At 40.7% G+C, this 19,282-nt stretch overlaps 3 protein-coding genes across 3 annotated transcripts in view; 1 reads left to right on the top strand and 2 right to left on the bottom strand.

The window, feature by feature from the left end:
• The window catches only part of LOC137896237 (A disintegrin and metalloproteinase with thrombospondin motifs 7), a 43,835-nt gene extending 40,437 nt beyond the window's left edge, over positions 1 to 3,398 (top strand). Inside the window, exon 24 of the mRNA XM_068741771.1 lies at positions 3,199 to 3,398. Within this exon, the coding sequence (XP_068597872.1) occupies positions 3,199 to 3,398 (200 nt within the window). The remainder of the gene's footprint in view (positions 1 to 3,198) is intronic.
• Positions 3,399 to 5,916: 2,518 nt separating this feature from the next.
• calml4a (calmodulin-like 4a) lies at positions 5,917 to 7,986 on the bottom strand. The gene is made up of 5 exons (XM_068741782.1): positions 7,978 to 7,986; positions 7,849 to 7,879; positions 7,426 to 7,566; positions 6,581 to 6,769; positions 5,917 to 6,055 (listed from the first exon to the last, which is right to left on the bottom strand). The coding sequence occupies exons 1-5, from the start codon at positions 7,984 to 7,986 to the stop codon at positions 5,958 to 5,960; spliced, it is 468 nt and encodes a 155-aa protein (XP_068597883.1). The 3' UTR covers positions 5,917 to 5,957.
• A 4,241-nt stretch (positions 7,987 to 12,227) lies between these two features.
• cln6a (CLN6 transmembrane ER protein a) lies at positions 12,228 to 17,385 on the bottom strand. The gene is made up of 7 exons (XM_068740126.1): positions 17,330 to 17,385; positions 16,252 to 16,378; positions 16,027 to 16,125; positions 15,382 to 15,570; positions 13,812 to 13,867; positions 13,104 to 13,226; positions 12,228 to 12,498 (listed from the first exon to the last, which is right to left on the bottom strand). Exons 1-7 carry the CDS (start codon positions 17,383 to 17,385, stop codon positions 12,228 to 12,230), a joined length of 921 nt encoding a protein of 306 aa, XP_068596227.1.
• Between the last annotated feature and the right edge of the window lie 1,897 nt (positions 17,386 to 19,282).

A 19,282-nucleotide genomic window follows, 5' to 3' on the forward strand; every position in this document is an offset into this window, starting at 1 on the left:
AATTGTAATACTTTCTGCAACAAGAAATGAGTCTGTCTTTCTTTTATCTTTATAATTATCTGTTTTTGAAATGGCAATCCTTAAAGCCTTTTGTGGTTGTTCATGGCTCCAACGTCTACAGCATGATGGATGGCATCTCTTAGTATTCATGTATGAGCTAAGAGTAATGTCGAGCATACAGTCTGTGGTCTGTGTTCAGCATGCGTGTGATCTGGGAAGAGCTGGAAAGAGAATGGAAGGTTACATGAAAGAATGACATGCATTCATTCTGAATGTGGATACAGAGTGCCATCAGAACTGATGAGCTACATGTGGGGTTGTCATGGTTACATACTGTACATAGAATCTGTATCCACCCAACCTAGATTATATTATTATTAGTAGTAGTCGTAGTAGCATTGTTGTTGTTGTTGTCGTTAGGTCACAAGTGCACCCATTTTCACTGCATTTTATTTGCGATTGCAAAATTGAAAATTATTCTCCGACTGTTCTGTTTGGGGACAGTTGCCCATTGTTTCGTACGGACTGTGCACCAGTTACTTTACATAAATGGCCGTCACGCCCATTGCTTCTTCCTGTCTGTAGCAACAGCACGCTGGTTCACCATGAAACCTGCAGCACAGCTCCAAAGCAGTAGAGCAATACAATTTAACAAGCAGCTGTTTGATACAGTGGCACATGTAGCAGCTGAGGGGCCAGATATTCCCTTCAGGAGTTCATATAGAGACCAGCAGAACTAAATAAAAGGGAATATTCAGTTTACATTCTGTATCTAAGCAATACTATTTTGGGGTCTGGTCTTACTGGACCACCTGAAGATGTTGATTGGTTTTTTATCTCTTGGGCTGAATGAAGCAGACGTGTTTGAGGTGGCTCCCTCCCTTTAATGTCATGGGCAGATAATAGCGATGCCCGCATGTACTGCAGACTGAATATCTTCTCTGTTTAGCACAGTGCGTCTGTGGTGGTCAGTCTATTAGCAGGTTTGTTATGGAACAATGTTCTTTCCATTTGAAGCTGGAAAGCCCCCCCCCCCCCCAGCCTCCGGGCTGTGTATGTACTGGTATATCATGTGACTTTTACATTGCTCACAGGTCGTCTTTGTAATTATGTGTCTTCTGAGGGTAATTGTCACACCAGAACTTCTTAGGGGCATCACAGCAAAAGCAGTGAATGGCAATTCTCAATTTTCAGTCAAGAAATACAAACAGAGGGAAAACCACTTTTTCTAGTGCATGGTGCTGAAGTGGTTCATCCCTTGATGAGGCTCCTCTTGTCACAGGAAAAGAAAACCATATTCTTGTTCCAGGCTTGTCTCAGGACTGGAACGAGAATAACTATCGTTATTGGACTGTGACGGGCATCTTAATCAATAAATCAATGCAAAAGTGGGTCAGTTGAAGAGGAGAAGCCAACAGGATTAGTGGGAAGTTGTGGTGTGCTGCGACATAATATTTCATCATTTGTGCACAAATACAGACAAAATCAAAAAATAGTGTTTAGATTTGTATGAAATGTAATTTATTCAACACATGGAGGTATGCGCTGTATCGAATGCTCCTCTGCTTTAGTTTTTTCTTTAAAACACTTAACAGTTTGCCCGTTTAGTGGGTTGCAGCTGTGACCTTTGTGACCTCTGATGTTTGGGTAGTGGTTCATGGTTCTTGATTGTACCATCAAATATTAAGACCCACTCGGGTCACAATTAAAGATTATTGAATTTAAATTGTTGAATGTACCTCCAGAATTTGATTTGAAGTGTCAATGTGTGATTATGATTGATTATGCTGTAAGCCTTGTCTGAGCCTTCTCAAAAGATGAACCCTGATGCTTTTTATGGCCCTCTGAACATCCCTCTAGCATCACCCTCAGATCATATAGCCTATTTGCATGCAATGTCTTCATGTCTCGAAAACATCAGAAAAAACGGACAGACTTTAAACCTGGTCATCAAATATAAACTGATATTATATTTAATTCATTTTATTGAACTCAACCATTTTGCTTGTCCATGATATGAGTTATGGCTGCTTTGCCCCCCCCCCCCCCTACTATAATTTTCTGTTGTACTGCGACATAATATTTCATAATTTGTGCACAAATACAGACAAAATCAAAAAATAGTGTTTAGATTTGTATGAAATGTAATTTATTCAACACATGGAGGTATGCGCTCTATCGAATGCTCCTCTACTTTAGTTTTTTCTTTAAAACACTTAACAGTTTGCCGTCACCCACCCGTTCCAGAGTTACGAACAAAAGCATTCAAATCATCTAATCTGATAACCAGAATGTCACATTTGATGTGCAGACTGAATATTCAACTCAAGCGTTGAACTGGGGGGGTGCAGCTCTCAACAAAAATGTATTCCACTTTTCAGAAAGTTTATATTGGCTTCTCATACACAAGTTGTCTGTAAAAGTCATCAACTGTTGCCTCTGCCTCTCACTAATGTGGAAAATATTCACCCGAATTAAGATTCCAGCAGGAAAATGGGGGCAGTTTTTCTTCTTTTTAACATTTACAGCTGCTCCAGCTGCTGTTCTTGTGGAAACCAGAGGACAGGTGGTAAACTTAAGAACAATATTGGTGTCAGATAAAGAGTGATAATTCAATAACAGCCCCCGCTCAAGCGGCTGTGGTTTTCAAATTTCAAATCAACTCTGATTCACTTTTAATTTTCATTAAAAGAGTTGAGAATGAAGAATTGTCATTATAGAAATAAACCAACCCAACCTCAATTTAAACCCTAACAGTTTTAAATTGCTTGGTTTGGAACTGAATGGTAATGCTGTTCATCTTCTCAACTGTTTGATCATTTTCAATCAAGGTCAAGGTAGATTGACGCACTGGTGGGTAAATGAATAAAAAAAAAACATTTATTCTTCTATCATTATGCATGCAAATATACTCAGGACAAACCCACACAACGAAATAATATTTCTATATTTAAATCCAAGCCAACAAGTAGCCACCAATCAATGGGCCTTTGTTTCCTTCTGTATGCTGTTTCAGGCTTCTTGGTTCTATTTTTTATCTACAGAATTAAAGAACAGAGATACAGAAAGGCATGTCATTATTTATTGTTTTATTACAATGCTGAAGGGTGAATAAGAGCAGAACTGTGGTTTTACAGTGTCTATAATGTAAAATATTTACATCTTCATCCGCTCTCTCCTCCTCTGCCTCCCACGCAGGGGCAGTTTGTGTTCGTGATCGACTGACAAATCGCTTCTGTCAGACTCTCCGCTGGCTCGGCAGGTGCCATTTGGCCAACATACGAGGCCAGTGCTGCAAAACGTGCAGCCAGCGTTCCGTCTCCAGCAGCGCAAAGGATGCATTTGGAGGAGCGCCACCGGAAACGCAGACTCCTCCTCCTCTGGGGTCACCCACCTGAGCGTCTGACTTCTCCTCTGAGGTCACCCACCTGAGCGTCTGACTTCTGCCCCACTGAGGACTAATTGTAAATCAGCCCCATTTAAACCTGCATGTTCATGCTGGTGACTTTAGAGGGCATGCTGGCATGAATTGAAAATGTAATCAATCATAGCCTCATAGCTTAGCAAAAACCATTAGAATGTAAATATTTAGTTTGCACTTTTTATATTATAAAGTTTTTACCAGAATAAAATTTCAGGGTATCTGTTTAACAGCAAGGGTATTACTCAACGGGTCTCTTGTAGTAATTCTTTTTTTTTTTTTTTACACATGTCGATAAACTAGTCAATAACAGTAACTGTCGGTACAATGCTTTTATTTTATTGACGGCAGCAGAAACGGAACAAAACGGACAGGTGTACAATGCAAAATAGTGTTTTTAAGTATACAGTGGTTTTGGTACAAGTGTTATGACACAAAACATACATTTTGCATAAATGCTATTTGTTTTGATTTACAAATGGTTGACCATATGCCAAACATGAGGCTGCTCAAATGCAGGCGGCACATTTTCATTTGAATATGGCTTTGATTTTACACCGAGAGACAAAAGCTGCCGCCGTTGTTTCTCGTCTGTGGCGTTTTACCACAAACAATATTCCATGGTAAGATTTAACTAAATCAATGTTAGCTCACCAGCCTGTTCAAAAACGTCATGTCATGTTGATGTGGTCATATTTCAAGCAGAATTATAATCAGAACCTGTTCGTTTTATTCACTTTTATATATAAGATATTATGCAAAAAGACTGAAGTAACAATCTGCAGCAGGTTTTAGTTTTCAATCTTGCAGGACAGTTGACTTTGGGATTGTTACCAAACCAAGGGGTTTATAGATATAATTAGACCTGTGGTCTTTGGACACAGTGAAGTCCAAGGCTGGATGCACTACAGGGCCTCATTACGGACGCTAAGTATCGCTGTTCACAGCTTTAGCTAACGGTCAGTTCAATCAGGCCACAGCAATTAAAAGCTTTTAGTCCTCACCACGCACATTTTAGATTTCACAACATTAAGTGTAAATGTGAAAAGTGGAGTGGCGGGAAATACTTGGTGCTAGAAGCGCAGCCGGCTTCAAACGTTCGGGGTCAGGTATTGGCAGGCCCGGTGCCTCATCTACTTGAATTTTGGATAATTAGTCAACATTACTTTTCACTTGATTGAAACATGAGTAAAATGCATTAATTTAGAAGAGGCGTTTTAGAAATTCTTCAAACTAAGGGGAAGTGTTGGAATAATGTCAGTGTCATATCATTAGATACAGTCTATTATTTGGGTTATATTGTGTCTCATTTTTTATTTGTATTTTTCTGTTATGGAAAATACTGTTGCTTTAGCTTTTTCCTCTGCTCAGCTCTGCTTTCAGGATTGTTGGCGCTGATGTGTTTTCTCAGTAGGGATTGATCAGACGTGTGAATGCAGTCCAGCCCAGGCAGCTGTGGTGCCATCCTGTATTTCTTTATGCTGTTTCACGCAAAGCTTTCTGCTGCACTAAACAAATAAAATCCAATAAGGAGCAAATGAGGAAAGAAAAACAATGGTACTCGTATTTTTTTTGGTATGCTGCTTTGCGTGAATAGAGCTTTTGAAGCAGCCTGTCAGCATTGAAGGTATCGCTGCTGGTCAGACGGTAATTGCATCCCATGGTGCTGTGGTTATCGCTGACAGCTGTGTGCGTTCATATTAGCTTTCACACAGCTCTCATGTGATTAACAATGCAAACATGCTTTTCCTTCAGTGCATATATTTAAATTTCACCTCGTTTACAAAAAATGTGCAAATGTTTGTAGTGAAATTAATGAACAACATGTAACCATGGAAATGGGAAGAAAAAAAAGCCCAGAGTTGGAAAAGGCACCACTTCATGTTGTGGTTGATATGTGCACAAAGTTTCATCAAAAATAATGGAAACAAAGCGGGGGGCCAGACGATAAACATTAATCATAAATCAGAGCTGCGTTCAGGACCAGTTTTAAATGTCAGGCTCAGTGGGAACAGCTCTTTCATGTTCATCCAACGAGCAGCGTAGGTTCTCAATGCTTTATCACCTTTTAGTTAGTAAAAGTTGAGGTACTGGTGAGATCTTTAACTGCAGCATGCTTGCTTTAAGTTTGTTGAACTGATTTTTTTTTTTTTTACTCGTTTTAACTCCGAACGTAAAAGCAATGCTTTAATTAAATTATGTAATAATCGTTGTTTTTAAAGACTTTGTTCAAAAGCAATCAATTGGCTGAGAAATCCAACTAAATTAAAAAAAATAATTCATAGAAAACATAATTAAAAACATGTCAAAAAAGTAATTGAGTTGATGTATTTATTAATCATTGGTGTTATTACATATACATATACATATACATATGCTATACAAACATACGCAAGTTTGTATAATGTATAGGCATGAAAAGGGTGGGAATTTCAAGGTTTTAAAACTGACTGAATAAGCCGAGCCACATGACACCTCGTATCTGTGTGGTAGAGTCTTCATCATTGGTGCTTGTGGAAGGTTTGTCCTTGTAAATTCAGTAATCAACAGGTGGCACTGTGACCATCTGGGTGAACTCTTCATACTGGACTGTCCCGTCGGACTTGATGTTTGCTTCCTTGAACAGCTCATCCACTAGTGAAAGAAAGCAGAGGAAACAGCCTTAGAAGTGAACTTGACCCCCCCCCCCCCTCCCCAAACGCAGGGGGGCGGGAGCTTTCGACTGCCTGACAACAGCTCCTTCAAAGTGAAGCCAAAGCCTCAGTGCCCATCCAGCCTGTCAGTGTGTTCGCTATTCCTGTCCTTGATCCTTAATCCTTGTGGATGCAACAGTGGGTTTGTTTTTTTTCTTCTTTTCTCCCTGGAACAAATTATTTCTGTCGTATAGACAAACGCATTACCAGCATGTCTTCTACAAAGGAAGCAATTTCCTTCAAGGTCCCAGAACTGTTTGGCTCAGTGCCTTACAGGACGGAGTCTATCCCGGCTGACTTTGTGCAGGGTGTTCCCATAAATTTTCACTGAATAGCCGATTAACCAAGAGGACGGCCACCTTCCTGTGGTTGGTTGCTTTGTTTGTTCTGTGGATTTCTGTCACAGACAGAATACAGCTCTTGCATTGTGCAGGTCTGGGGCTCCAGATGTTTCTATTTATTTTACCTTCTTTGGTTGTGAGTTTCTCTCCTAACATGGTGAGCTTGGCTCGCAGCTCAGACGCCTGGATGTAACCTTTCTTCTGCTTGTCGGTCATCCTCAGCGCCTCCAGGATTTCAGTCTTGGGGTCTTCCTGTTGCATCTGTCTGTGCATCATCGTCAGAAACGTGGAGAAGTCCATCTCGCCTGTCTTATCTGTCCACGAATAGAGCACAAACATATATACAATATATCTGGCGATCTGATGTTTATTACCCTCGCCGAAGCGGAGGCGAGGGTATTGCAATTGGGTGCGTTTGTTTGTCTGTCTGTTTGTCTGTCTGTCCGAGCGCATAACTCAAAAACTAGTAACCCAAACGACTTGAAATTTTTACACAAGCAACGTTCTGTCCGTGGCTCGGTCCTCCCCGAGAATGGCGTTGATCCGGATATGGATTCAGATTCTAAAATTATTTTTACATCTGGAATTGTGCCTGTGGTGTAAACTGTCACTTTAAGAGGGAGGGAAACGAATGGCATGATGGGAAAAAGAGTCCAGAAAGTGTCTTGTAGTACGTTCCGGAACAGCAAGCTAGAGCAGGTTTGGCCCCTCTGATCCGGAAGCCCTGTTTACTGTCTCACAAGATCGAATAGTCGATTGGAGGCGAGGGTCTGCAATCTCTGATTGTCGTTTTCTAGTTTATAATGAGAAGGATCTCTGCACCACATATATTTTTACCATACACATTTCTAAATGAGTTCCTGCCTGTGCAGATCACTTCACTACGCACATTTTTATTTGCAGTGTTTTGCGCACACAAGCTTTGCTGGCCTCTAACTTAATAACCTCCTTACTGCTTGTTTTGCTTTACCTATTTTGTGAACTTGTAGATGCCTTTCAATTTCACCAAACGTCGGGCTTGTACCGAGGCAGCGCATCACCGTGATCAGGTCTTTGGCCTCTATCTTGCCCTTTTGCTTCTTGTCGTGCAGAGAGAAGCACTCCTTGAACTCTGCAAAGGAAATGGAGAAAGTGCTGAATTGTAGTATTAAAGGACATTTTCAGTGTCATTTTTTCCATCATCTTGTGGCTGCTAAAAGCATAGAAATACATTCAAATGGAACAGAGTGGCATTTTTAATTCTCGCCTTTCCAAAACTATCTTGATTTATTTAAGGTTTGATAAAAGATAAATGTAAAGATTAGATATTTATGAAAAACCACAGATTACAGATGATAATTAACTGCAAAAAAAAAGTGGTAAGCAATGTGCGATATTGTAGAACTACTCCTACCATTGATTTGAGCTGGTGTGAAGAATTTAGCCTGCAAGGGGACAACACATTGATTCCTTTAGCCAGTAGATACAAACATCACATCAAATACATTCTGGAGAAAACAAGCCTCAATGCAGACATTCTTACTCTTACCATTTGTACCTGCTGTTCCTTTTTCAGGAAGGAGAGCGTTTCCTGTTGCTCACGTCACCTGTCTCTGTTCAAAGTCCACTACCTGCAGGTCGACACGTAATCTAATATGCGTTGCCGTGGAAACACAGATATCGGATCCCACAGAGCCGCATTGTCCTTTCTCTTCCCAGTTCTCCAATAGAAGCAGGTCTCCAGCTAATACCCAGCAATCAATGTATTATCTTCCTTTGAAAGAAGGGAGCGTGTAACTTGATAAAGAGGAATAATCTAGCTCCTCTGAGAATATGTTGGCACAAAAGCATATTTAAAAAAATGTTATATAATAATGCATTGGTTTTATATGGTGCTTTGGTGCCTAAAAATGTCATTTTTCTTTAACAATAAACGTGAGTAATAATAACCAGCAAGTAGTAGGTGATTAAATCAAAACAACGAGATCCATCCAATAAACAGAATTTCACAAATTATTTTGAAGTCAAGATGCAGGACAAAATATTAATGCTTGCATTGGAACATTAAACCTAAAGGCAATGGTGCTGACCCAACCTGTTAAAAGAGATTAACAAATGAATAATGCTATAGAATGAAGGAGTTTCACATTTTAAATCCTCCTTGGAAACGTCTTTTATGGACCATCCCTGACTGTAATGCTATCGTTAGGTAACACTAGGCCTGTTCACTTTCGCAGAACACCTTTTGACACGTTTGTTTTTCCAGTGAATTTTCATATTGTCATATAATGAATGAATATAATAATGCCATATTTATCATTTCAGCCTCAAATGTAGGCTATGCCTCTTAATTTACTTTTTAATTTGTAACTTTTTATTGTAAAATATTGCTTATAAAAAATAAAATATCAACGTTTTTAATTAAGTCCAAGGTAACTCAGTATAACAGAACTATAACACAGATCCACTGACACTATTGACAGTAATGATTTATCCTTGTTGTGATTCAACTAATCAGCAACTATTTAACCTAATATATAATATAATGGGAGGTTTTTAGGTACCATTATTCATTCTTCAGCAGGTTTACCGATATCTTCTTTCTTGGCCTAATTTATTATGCATATTACTTTCACAAAATGTCATGGATTTATCCGCAGCTTTATCCTTAGTGAACTCTTTCAAACTAAATTTGGCACAACACTATTTTCTTGTGCATCTGGTAGGACATAAAAATCTCTCACTGTCATGTAGACGGTTGAAGGTTTGTGTTCCAAGGCAAAGACAAACATTACCATGACAATATTAAATCACACAACCTTGTTTTCTTGCATTCAACAGCACCTTGTATCTACATCTTGAGAATTACAATTACCGTATTTTTTGGATTATACGTCGCTCCGGATTGTAGGTCGCACCAGCCAAAAAATGCATAATTAAGAAGAAAAAACCATATATAGGTCGCACTGGAGGATAAGTCGCATTTTTGGGGAAAATTTATTTGATAAAATCCAACACCAAACAACATATAGCACAAAGAACATGCTAACACGTTTACCAAAATATCAGGTTTTATTCAGAATCACGAAATCCAAGGAAATCTTCATCCTCGGTGTCACTTTTGAACAACTCCCCCAACTCGGCAGGTAGACAAGACGCCGCTTCCTCTTCTACGTCGCTTACATCAGACTCGTCGTCAGTTGCAGTTCCAATTATTCCAGCCTTTCCGAATCCCGACAGGATGGTTGCGGTTGTCACTGAAGCCCATGCTTTGTCGATCCATTCAATGACTTCCAGGAAAGTTGCATGGCGCATTCTCCCGGTTGCCGTGAAGCTGTGCTCTCCATCCGTCATCCACTGCTCCCACAGGTTACGCAAAACTGACTTAAAGCTCCTATTCACGGAGATATCAAGTGGCTGGAGTATTTTGGTTAAGCCTCCAGGGACGATGGCAGGTATGGAGTTGAGAACTTTTAATTTATTTTTTAACTGTGGTGTGATGTGCGCTCTCATGCTATCCATCACAAGCAGAGCTTTGCGTGCTCTAAAGAAGCCATCCGGTCGCTTATTATAGCACTTTGTAAGCCACAAGTTCATCATTTCTTGATCAATCCACCCTTTCTCGTTCACGGCGACTTCAACTGAGGAGGATTGGATTTTTGGCATGGTTTTTCGTTTGAAAATGACCATCGGTGGCAGTTTTGATCCGTCTCCACAACATGCCAGCACCACTGTGAAGTGTGATCTCTCATGACCAGTTGTAACGATATTCACACTTTTTTGCCCTTTCTCTGCAACACTTCGGCCCATGGGGATGTCAAAAGTGAGGGGGACCTCGTCCATGTTAATAATATGATCCGGTGTCACGTTGTGATCACTTACATGCTTTTCAATGAACGCGCGGAAACTGTCAACCTTGGCTTGGAAGTCCGCTGGCAGTTTTTGGGACAGTGTCGTCCTAGCTCTGATAGAGAGGCGTTTGCGCTGCATGAAGCGGTAACACCAAGAAGGTCCTCCCGCAAAGCCGTTTATATTCACCTCCCTGGCAACCACTTGGGCGCGGAGACGCAACTGCACCGTTGACAAACCTCTCCCAGAAGCACGTTGTTCAAGCACCCATGCGTGAACTCGTTCCTCCAACTGTGGCCACCTAGCTTGTCGCCCGCGATTAGCTTTCTTTGTTTTCTTCATTTCAGTAAGCGTAACCTCCGCTTTTCGCCAGTCCCTTACAAGTTTTTCGCTCACTCCAAACTTTCTTTCTGCTGCTCGATTGCCGTTTTCGGCTCCATATTTCACTATCTGAAGCTTGTAAGCCGCAGAATATGACTTTCTTTTCGGCGACATTTTCAATCAGCCCTTCTAATTGGTGTTTTTAGATAACAGGTGTGACAGATAACTCTGAACCCCCAGAAACCGCGACAGATTCTGACGGGTCACAGAGTTCCCTGTAACACCTGTTATAGAAATGTGTAGGCTACTGTCTCTGCGCTCACAGATTTTGTAAAAAAAAGCATATATAAGTCGCTCCGATTTATAAGTCGCACCCCCGACCAAACTATGAAAAAAACCGCGACTTATAATCCGGAAAATACGGTACATTGTTTTCACAGAAAGGAGCACAGCTGACTTTGTTCGTTTGGCAGTTCAATGGCTGCCCCGCTCTTACAGCTTTAATGATGAAGAAAGAAAAATAGACTCATTCATAATACTTAATTACAGCTTAGAAACATAACAGCTTCTATTGTCTCTACCTGAACTGAGTTACACTGAAAAATACACAGTGATGTTTAAAATAATGACAAACGTACAGGTAGTCGGCGACGTACGGACACGATTTGGTCGTAAACTGGCCCACGTTAAATTACCGTGAGTGTATTATGCTTTTGGTAGACATCGTGGGTGAAACCGCAGAAACTGGCGTACACTCGAGTCGCTCGGTCGGTTTTCCGGTCGTAAAGTCGTACCAGTCGTACGTCGATGACTACGTGTAAAACTATTTCCAGCCGGGTGGCGAGGTGGGCGGCCCAGGTTCCGATCTGGGTGGCAACTCCAGACCGACTGTAGAACGTCAGTGTAAATAGATGGAGACCAACGTCAGCTGGGATAGGTTCCAGCCCTCTGCGACGCTGCACCGGACAAGTCGTTACAGAAGCTAAACTATTATTTATTTATTTATTTTATTAACACAAATTTTTAGTCCTCAGACTCGTGACAGCAGAGCGTCAGAATGAGCCGAGAGAGAACACTTAGTTATTCCTGGTGTGCAGGATATGTCGGGGGCCGTGACTCCATCGGTCGGGGAGGGGGGGGGGGGGGGGGGATTGTGATGCAGTCGATATTTCAGCAATGAATATTTGTATCGTTGCCACTTCCTTTGGAGCATGAACGGTTGATTTCATCGTCCTTGATGGGTGACACCTTGCGTGCCTGGAGTGGTCAGGTGAGTGGACAGGTGAGTGGACAGGTGAGTGGACAGGTGAGTGGTCAGGTGAGTGCAGCGTAACTACAGGATGCCTGTCTGTTAGTCTCCTCCTACAAACGGAGCAACGGTGGATTTGATGCCTGCGCGTTGTACAGAACACTGAACTGCAATTACGGCGAAAGCAACTGGTCCACATCAACGCCCCCCCCCCCCCCCCCCCCGAGTCGCATCTACCCATCCGTAAACCATCTATCTATCCATCACAGGAAATCTGCAGAGGAAAGAAATCACATGCACATCAGCCTGTTCAAAAGAATGTAAGTAATTCAGACATTCGTCAAATGTCAAACGGACCCGATGTGCTGTACGCTTCACTGCGTCCTCTTCAGGTGTAGGGTGTAGAAGGACCACGGTTCCGGCACGTACATGAAGCCAGGGTACTTGTCTCGCAGCACCGGGTCGTTCCACAGATAGACCACCCACGCTGCCACCAGGAACACAGTCAACCCAAAACTATAGAACAGGAACAAGCCATTGCTGTCAGGGCTGACGCCTCGACGCCGTTGATGAATAATCATGGTAACCATGGTGAGGAAGGTGAGGAGGAAAAGTTCCGTGATTTGTCCCTCAGTGACCAAGTACCTTGAGGAAAAGAAAAGAAAATTGTCTGATTAATGGCACATATCTAAAACCTCCACAATAATCACGTAATCCCGCTAGATATTTCGACAGAAATCTTTTGATACCTGCTTAGTGATGAGAATAATAACTTGGAAAAGGACATTCATATTTAAATAGAAGGTATTGCTTCAACAAAAGGCACACTTTTTAATATGCGAGCCATCCGGGGCTCCTGCCTTTCTGGCAATTAAGTTTGACTTAATGCTTACTAAATTATGTAGGGACGCTCATTCACGTGGCTCCTGCTAGAATCGGCGGCACGACAAGTTTAAATTGTCGTTATGAATGACAATCACTTATCAATCACATCATGAATTATAAAATAATCCCTGATGCACAGTCATTTTTATCATTGCATTACACTTGCTTTGCTGTCAATCACCTAACAAAAGGATATTCTGCAGGGGGGGGGTTGTGTTTGTACACGTTCCATTTTTTTATTTCACATGGCAAAGATCACCCTGCGTCCAACTCTTCCAAGTTGAAATCGTCACACCATCGGAAGCACTTCCTCCTGTGAACTAATTCATAATTCCAAGCTCTGTAAATATGACAAGACGTCATACCAGTAGTAGAGGGCACTGGGTCCCAGTAACAGCCAACCAGACACAGGAATCCTCTTCTCTTCTTTGGACTTAGTGAAGCATCCGGCGAAGTAGATGACCAGAATGATGAAAAAAGGAATGTACCTAGAAGAAAAACAGAAGCAGAAAGTGTGAGGAGGCCTCGTCCCAGGTAGCGTTTCGCATTTCTTCCGTAAATGGATGATGCAACCTGGAAAAAAGTGCAGTGTGTGCTTCATGTGTGCAATTCCACCAAACACTCATTCAGCTGAGATCTTTATAAAATCCTCTTTCCAAATCCTCAGAGCTGCCTGAAAACCAAAAAATGTATCTGCACCCAGACGATCAGAACTTCCTCTGCCCAAGTCTCACATTACCTTCATGGTGAAACTTTCTGTTTGGTCAGACACAAAATATTTAAATGGAGAATCTGAAATGATTATTCATAAATACTGAATCATGCCTTTTTTTTCTTTTATGATATGCGGACATATGGAGAGATCCCCGCAATGATAATTGTATGAAAAGTTAAGAGTGCTCAGCTTTGCTTTTATTATGAACTTACAAGAGACACAAAAGACACAATATCCACTAAAATCCGGTTGATCGTTCAGATTCAGACTTCAGGGTCTGAATAGGTATTAAAGGTCCATTCGACCTTTAATACCTTTACTTTCCCAACATGCTACGAACATGTCATCGAACACGTACCACATTAAGTGTCCCAGGTGTTCGTCGTAGAAATACAACAGCTCAAAGGAGTCTATCTGTGAGGGAGGGAGAAAAGGGTTAAAAGAAACTCGGTCCATTATCAGATACACGTTACTGACATAACTCTAGAATAGACTGCAGCCATTCTGCTCCTAGGAAACAGTGCCACCTACTGTTCTCGTGCCGGCATTGCACTATTACAGTTTTAATTAAACCTAACAATCAAATGCAACCTCATTGGCTACCGTTCCTGTTCAGTGGATTATCATATGGATTTTAAAAAGTAATTATGTCTGCTGTGATCAATTAGTTTGAACTTTTTTCCATTTAATCACAGACTTCTTTATAACAGATGCCTTGTGCAAGAATTCCTTTGTCATTCTTAAACCCCCGGATGTAATATGTCGGTCCTCCTTTTGTGGTGTATTCTACACCGCTGCATTGCATTTGGTGAAGTAAGGTTTGGATGCAGCCGCTCAGCCATGGAAAGCCATTCCACGAAGCTCTCTACGCACTGTCCTTGAGCTAATCTGAAGAGGACACAAAGTTTAGAAGTCTGCAGCTATCGAGTCTGCAAAAAGTTGGCAAGCTCAGTGCATTAAACACCTCGGTATCCACTGAATGTGGCCTTCAGCTCCGTGGATGAGTTCCTGTTGCTCCCAATCACTTCCACTTTATTATTGAACTACTAACAGCTCATTGTGGGATATTTAGTAACGAGGACATTTTAAGGCTGACCTTATTGTACGGGTGGCGTCCTGTCAATGTACCAGACTGGAATTCACTGAGATCCGGAAAAACGACCTTCTCTTTTGCAAATATTTGTAGAAGTGTCTGTTTGCCTTGGTGCTTGATTTCATGCTCCAGGCTATGTAAGTGATTGGAACAACAGAATTCAATGATTTGGATCGGTGAGAAAATACATTTTGCAAATTAGGGTATCTGCAAAAAGTCCTCGGTGGACTTTGATGAAATATTTTGTTGGGGTGGAAGTTTGAATATTCTGAGGTGGACCCGGGTATGCACATGAATTCTGATCACCATTTCATTTTTGTCAACAACATTTTCACAGTATAGTGACAAACAATAGGCTATTGAGAAGAGGAACATCAAAGTATGGACTACTGGAAACCATGCAAAACTATCCAGATCCAGATTTTAACCCGGATCTGGTCAATTAAAACATACATTTAGATGGGAGCACGGTCTTTTGGTTGAACGTATGGTAACACAGAGACACCAATGTGCAGCTGGGATAATGCAAGTTCAAAGAAAAATGGATTTCAGGCATCAATGAGGGGTAAAGACTTTCAGAACAATCGATCTGGAGCCATGGAAAATCACATTTTGACCCATAAATGATATTTCTATCACTGTGTATCAAAGCAAACGGATCATTGCTGTATCACATTCTCACAAGGAGTCCTAAACACAACTTACAGAACATATAAAAATGTTCATATAAGGAAGTCAAGCACATATAGATTTTTTTTCCCCCCCCCAGCATCCCATTATTCCCAGTATCATCATGGATTAAACCCGTTTCACAGTCCTCTTCACTGACACTTACCAGTGAGGCAGGTTTCAGGTCTTTGATGATCGGGTTCTCTCTGACTGACAGGTGGAGCTGGTACCCGCTGAGGATAAGCCGGTGGTTGATGGAGTCTCCTACCAGGTGGATGCTGGCGCCCATGACGAAAGTGATGATGGAGAGGTAGACCGCTGAGCGAGGCAGCGTCCTGGGAGTGCGCTCAATCAGCTGAGCGAAGCGGCAAACACACAGATTTTACTTTTAAATCGTTTTTGTGGCATTTTAAGGAATAGAAAAGTGGATTAACAGCGAGAATAAATGTACGATCATAATCCCAGGCATGACCTTCAATAAAAACCACGGAATAAGCAGCTAAACTATAATCACAAGGATACAGGTTCTGTCATTACAAAGTCACAATAATCAATACTCCCAAAACAAGAATTAGAATTAAACAGCATTAAGAAGATAATAATCAATAACTAATATTCAGCAAAGTGAAAAAAAATACATACATCTATAAATACTATGGTCAGTACAAGGATTTCCCTCATAGACAAATGTTTGAACTCTTCATATTGAATTTCTATGAGAGCTTTCAAAAAAAAAAGCTTTGTTGTTTTTACGCCGACAAATCTTTGCAGTGGTCGGCTTCCCAATCACCAAAGCAGGGCTCAGACAAACCTTGAGCATCAGGAACGGCGTTATCACATTGTAGGCCATGTGGAAGTAGTCTCCAGCACTGGGCTTGTTGAGGGGAAACCACTCCAGAGGAAGAGTAATCTATTACATGCGATCACAGAAGCTATTGAAAAAGTGCTTAAACATGTCTTCATTACTTTTATTAAGTTATTATCTATACCTTTATGAGGCATTTTATGCACTGCAACATGCACTAAACCTGCATACCATGACTATAGGCCTTCCGAAGTCCAGTATCCAGTTCTGCAGCGTCAAATAGAGCCAAAGGTCAAAGTGGAAGTGGAAGTGCTGCCTTCTCTGCTGTGGAACATTTTCCTTTTCACCACCAGGAATGCTGTCAACACATATTTACAGTGAGTAAAAGTCATCGTGATAAAGCAACAATACAAACGCAAAGAGAAGCGAAGATAGGCAGGTTGGGGATACTAATAAACGAAGGTTCACCACGGGGTTTACAGCAGCAGGAAATCTGCGTTAGGTTGACTTTGCTGCTTTAAACGCGTCGACTTTATGACGACTTTAAATGCTGAGCCGCAGACGCACATAAAACAGGAACACAACGCCTTTATTAGCAATCATGACCCAGAGGCAGAGCATGTACTTAGTATACTGTGCGTGTTGTCACCTGCCCTGAACTAGTTTTTTTTTATTATCATACAGTACAATTAAAAAATATTATTGGCATATAAGAGAATAAAGAAGTGGAGAAGGGGAATATGCACATTACAGGCATCTACTTCCCAGATACCCTTTAAGGCACGACTGGAAGAATTATTTTATTTTGGGGATTGCTGAATTTATAGAATTTAAAATTGGAGCATTTGCTATATTACCAGTAATAGATTAGGTGAATAACTTTAACTATATCTTTTTAATCATTTTTAGAGGGGAACAACTCGCAAAAATGTGCTTGTTACAGCTTCATAAATGTAAGGATTGGCTGCTTTTCTTTGCTATTTCTGAAAGTAAATTAAGAGTAAAGTAACAAAGTAACTTGATTTTAAATAAAATCCCATTTTACTGTATTTATTATAACTTATATTCCATTCTGCCTGAGCCGCTCCCATGCTTCATATCGGTCACACGCAACAGGAGCGCTGACAGCTAACACTGTCAAACAAAGTGGAAGTTGCGTCATCTTTCTGGGCGCATACATGCCAAGGATGGTCGATAAGCGGGTTCACTGGTTCTGTAATTTCTGGAAAAAGTCTGCTCTTTATTGATGAATACGTAGCGAGTAAAGCAGAAGTAATTGTAGCGAAATGCTTAGATTGCGTGTCCAAACCTGTTTTGTAGTGGCTTGTGTGAATTTTTGCCTCGACGTCTTCGTGTAGTAAGCATTTTGAGAGACGTGTTTTTTGTCCCGGTGTCGTTAGACCTGCTCTAATGTTGCCCTCGCGTACAACACTTGCAAAGTTCACGCCATTAAATTCACGTGAAGATATTTCTGTCATTAGTCGACTTCGCTTCCTGTTTGTCTTCTTGGTCCCGCCTTCCGGTTTAATCCACCAATCAAACTGCAGTATATAATTCGGAAGTGGAACGGAGCACATTTAACCCTGAACGTGGTTTTCAGGCAAATTCACTGCATTCACTATTCATGAGCGACAAACTCAGGATGGAGTTAATTAAAAAACTCGCCAGAATATACTGATATTTTTTTGAAACCTTAATTGCTATGCTTTAGTGATTTTATAAATATAGGTTTTGTTGACACTCTTAAAAAAGCATATTGTAGGAGGTGGACCTTGGAGGTTTTCTGACAGATACTGCACTTTGCCTTTGTTTTACAGCAACAAATATATATGGCCACATAGAGATAAGGTTTAAAAAAATATTCTGTGAGGTCATTTAATATTTTTTCACAGTATGTCTAAACAGTGACAAAGCCAAATCTCCTAAAGAAGTCACACCATTCTATTTTTCAAATGGACAATTGTATTATTGTTATTATGAACGTGGTATAATTCCAGTTTTATTCATATTCAGCCACTGGGAAAAAACACCTCCCATCTCAGAGATTCAGGTCCTTGAGAGGAAATTGTTATTAAAAACTTCCAATTGAGTGTTTGCTCTTGTTGGTGATTAAACAGATATAAATTTCAAAAATGAAATTTCCTTGAAGACAATCATGACCTAGTTATGACTGAGTAAGGTTCCATGGCTGTTGGCAAAAGTGATGGGACAAACAAAACTAACCTAAAGTCCCAAGATATGCAGAAATGCCACAAACATTATTTTGACAAGAAAGAAGCAGGCAAAGTTGAGGCGGGGTTGGAGCCAGCATGGGTTCTCTCTGGGTTCTCCAGCTTCCTCCCAACACTAAAAACATGCAGCTTAGGTCCAGGTTGTTATTGCAAAAGATAATAAATTCTCAATTAACTTACCTGGTTAAATTAAATAATACCTTGCTGATACTTGAGCATTATTCCTGACTTCTTTAAAATGTCTTTGTAAAATGGCATTGATCGTGGCTTGTCAGGACATTTCAGTTTTAATAAGTATGATTGTATAATTTTTGAAACAACACATTTGCTTAGATTTGAGTTTTGTTTCATTGGGCTGGTTCAAAAACAGCATAGCAGAATTAGTTTTTGTTCCATACGTAATGAAAAAAAGATACTGGTCATTATGTTCTGTTTTTTTGTGATTTTTCTTTGATACAGTCTTGGCCTCGTCTCGGTCTCGATGCTCGCTGGTCTCGGTAATGTCTTGGTCTCGGTTGGTGTGGTCTCGACTACAACACTACTCTGTGCTTTATACAATATGTACTGGTGTGATAAAAAAAAAAAAAAAACATCTTAATGAAGAAATGATGAGAATTCACATTTTGTAGTCCAGATTCTAGTGAATGCATTCAGAATTCTGACCAGTTTGATTCAAAAATGGATTTCTGTCTTTAAAGTAAAAAAATGGGAGTCATGCGATCGTGATCCTCTTCAGTATACAACTCAACACAGTTGTAATTCTGTTCAAGGGACAGCATATGTCCCTAAACGTTACTAAAGTGGCTTCACGAGGCTGTACAACAGGCATGACAAACTACGGCCCCTTGGGCTTTTAAATCCAGCCCACCGAACTTGTCCAAATTATATCAATAAATAAAATGTTATTATAATTAAACCCCTTTCATTAGACCTTTTCCCTGTAATGCTACCTGTAAAAGGCCAAATCCTTTCATGTAATGGCTTTTACATGTCATTTATATCAGTTCACACAAAAACGCCAACCATCAGTT

This window comes from Brachionichthys hirsutus, chromosome 1 (assembly GCF_040956055.1).
Source record: "Brachionichthys hirsutus isolate HB-005 chromosome 1, CSIRO-AGI_Bhir_v1, whole genome shotgun sequence".
NCBI lineage: Eukaryota > Metazoa > Chordata > Actinopteri > Lophiiformes > Brachionichthyidae > Brachionichthys > Brachionichthys hirsutus.

What these genes read in the sequence shown, in the direction of transcription:
- calml4a (XM_068741782.1), bottom strand. An exon ending in CACACCAGCTCAAATCAATG is followed by an intron (nt 7,567 to 7,848) that starts GTAGGAGTAGTT and finishes TTTCCTTTGCAG; the next exon opens with AGTTCAAGGAGTGCTTCTCT. An exon ending in TCTACAAGTTCACAAAATAG is followed by an intron (nt 6,770 to 7,425) that starts GTAAAGCAAAAC and finishes ATTCGTGGACAG; the next exon opens with ATAAGACAGGCGAGATGGAC.
- cln6a (XM_068740126.1), bottom strand. Translation starts at nt 17,385, where the DNA reads ATGCTTACTACACGAAGACGTCGAGGCAAAAATTCACACAAGCCACTA. An exon ending in CGCCGTTCCTGATGCTCAAG is followed by an intron (nt 15,571 to 16,026) that starts GTTTGTCTGAGC and finishes CGCTTCGCTCAG; the next exon opens with CTGATTGAGCGCACTCCCAG. An exon ending in ACCTGAAACCTGCCTCACTG is followed by an intron (nt 13,868 to 15,381) that starts GTAAGTGTCAGT and finishes CCTCCCTCACAG; the next exon opens with ATAGACTCCTTTGAGCTGTT.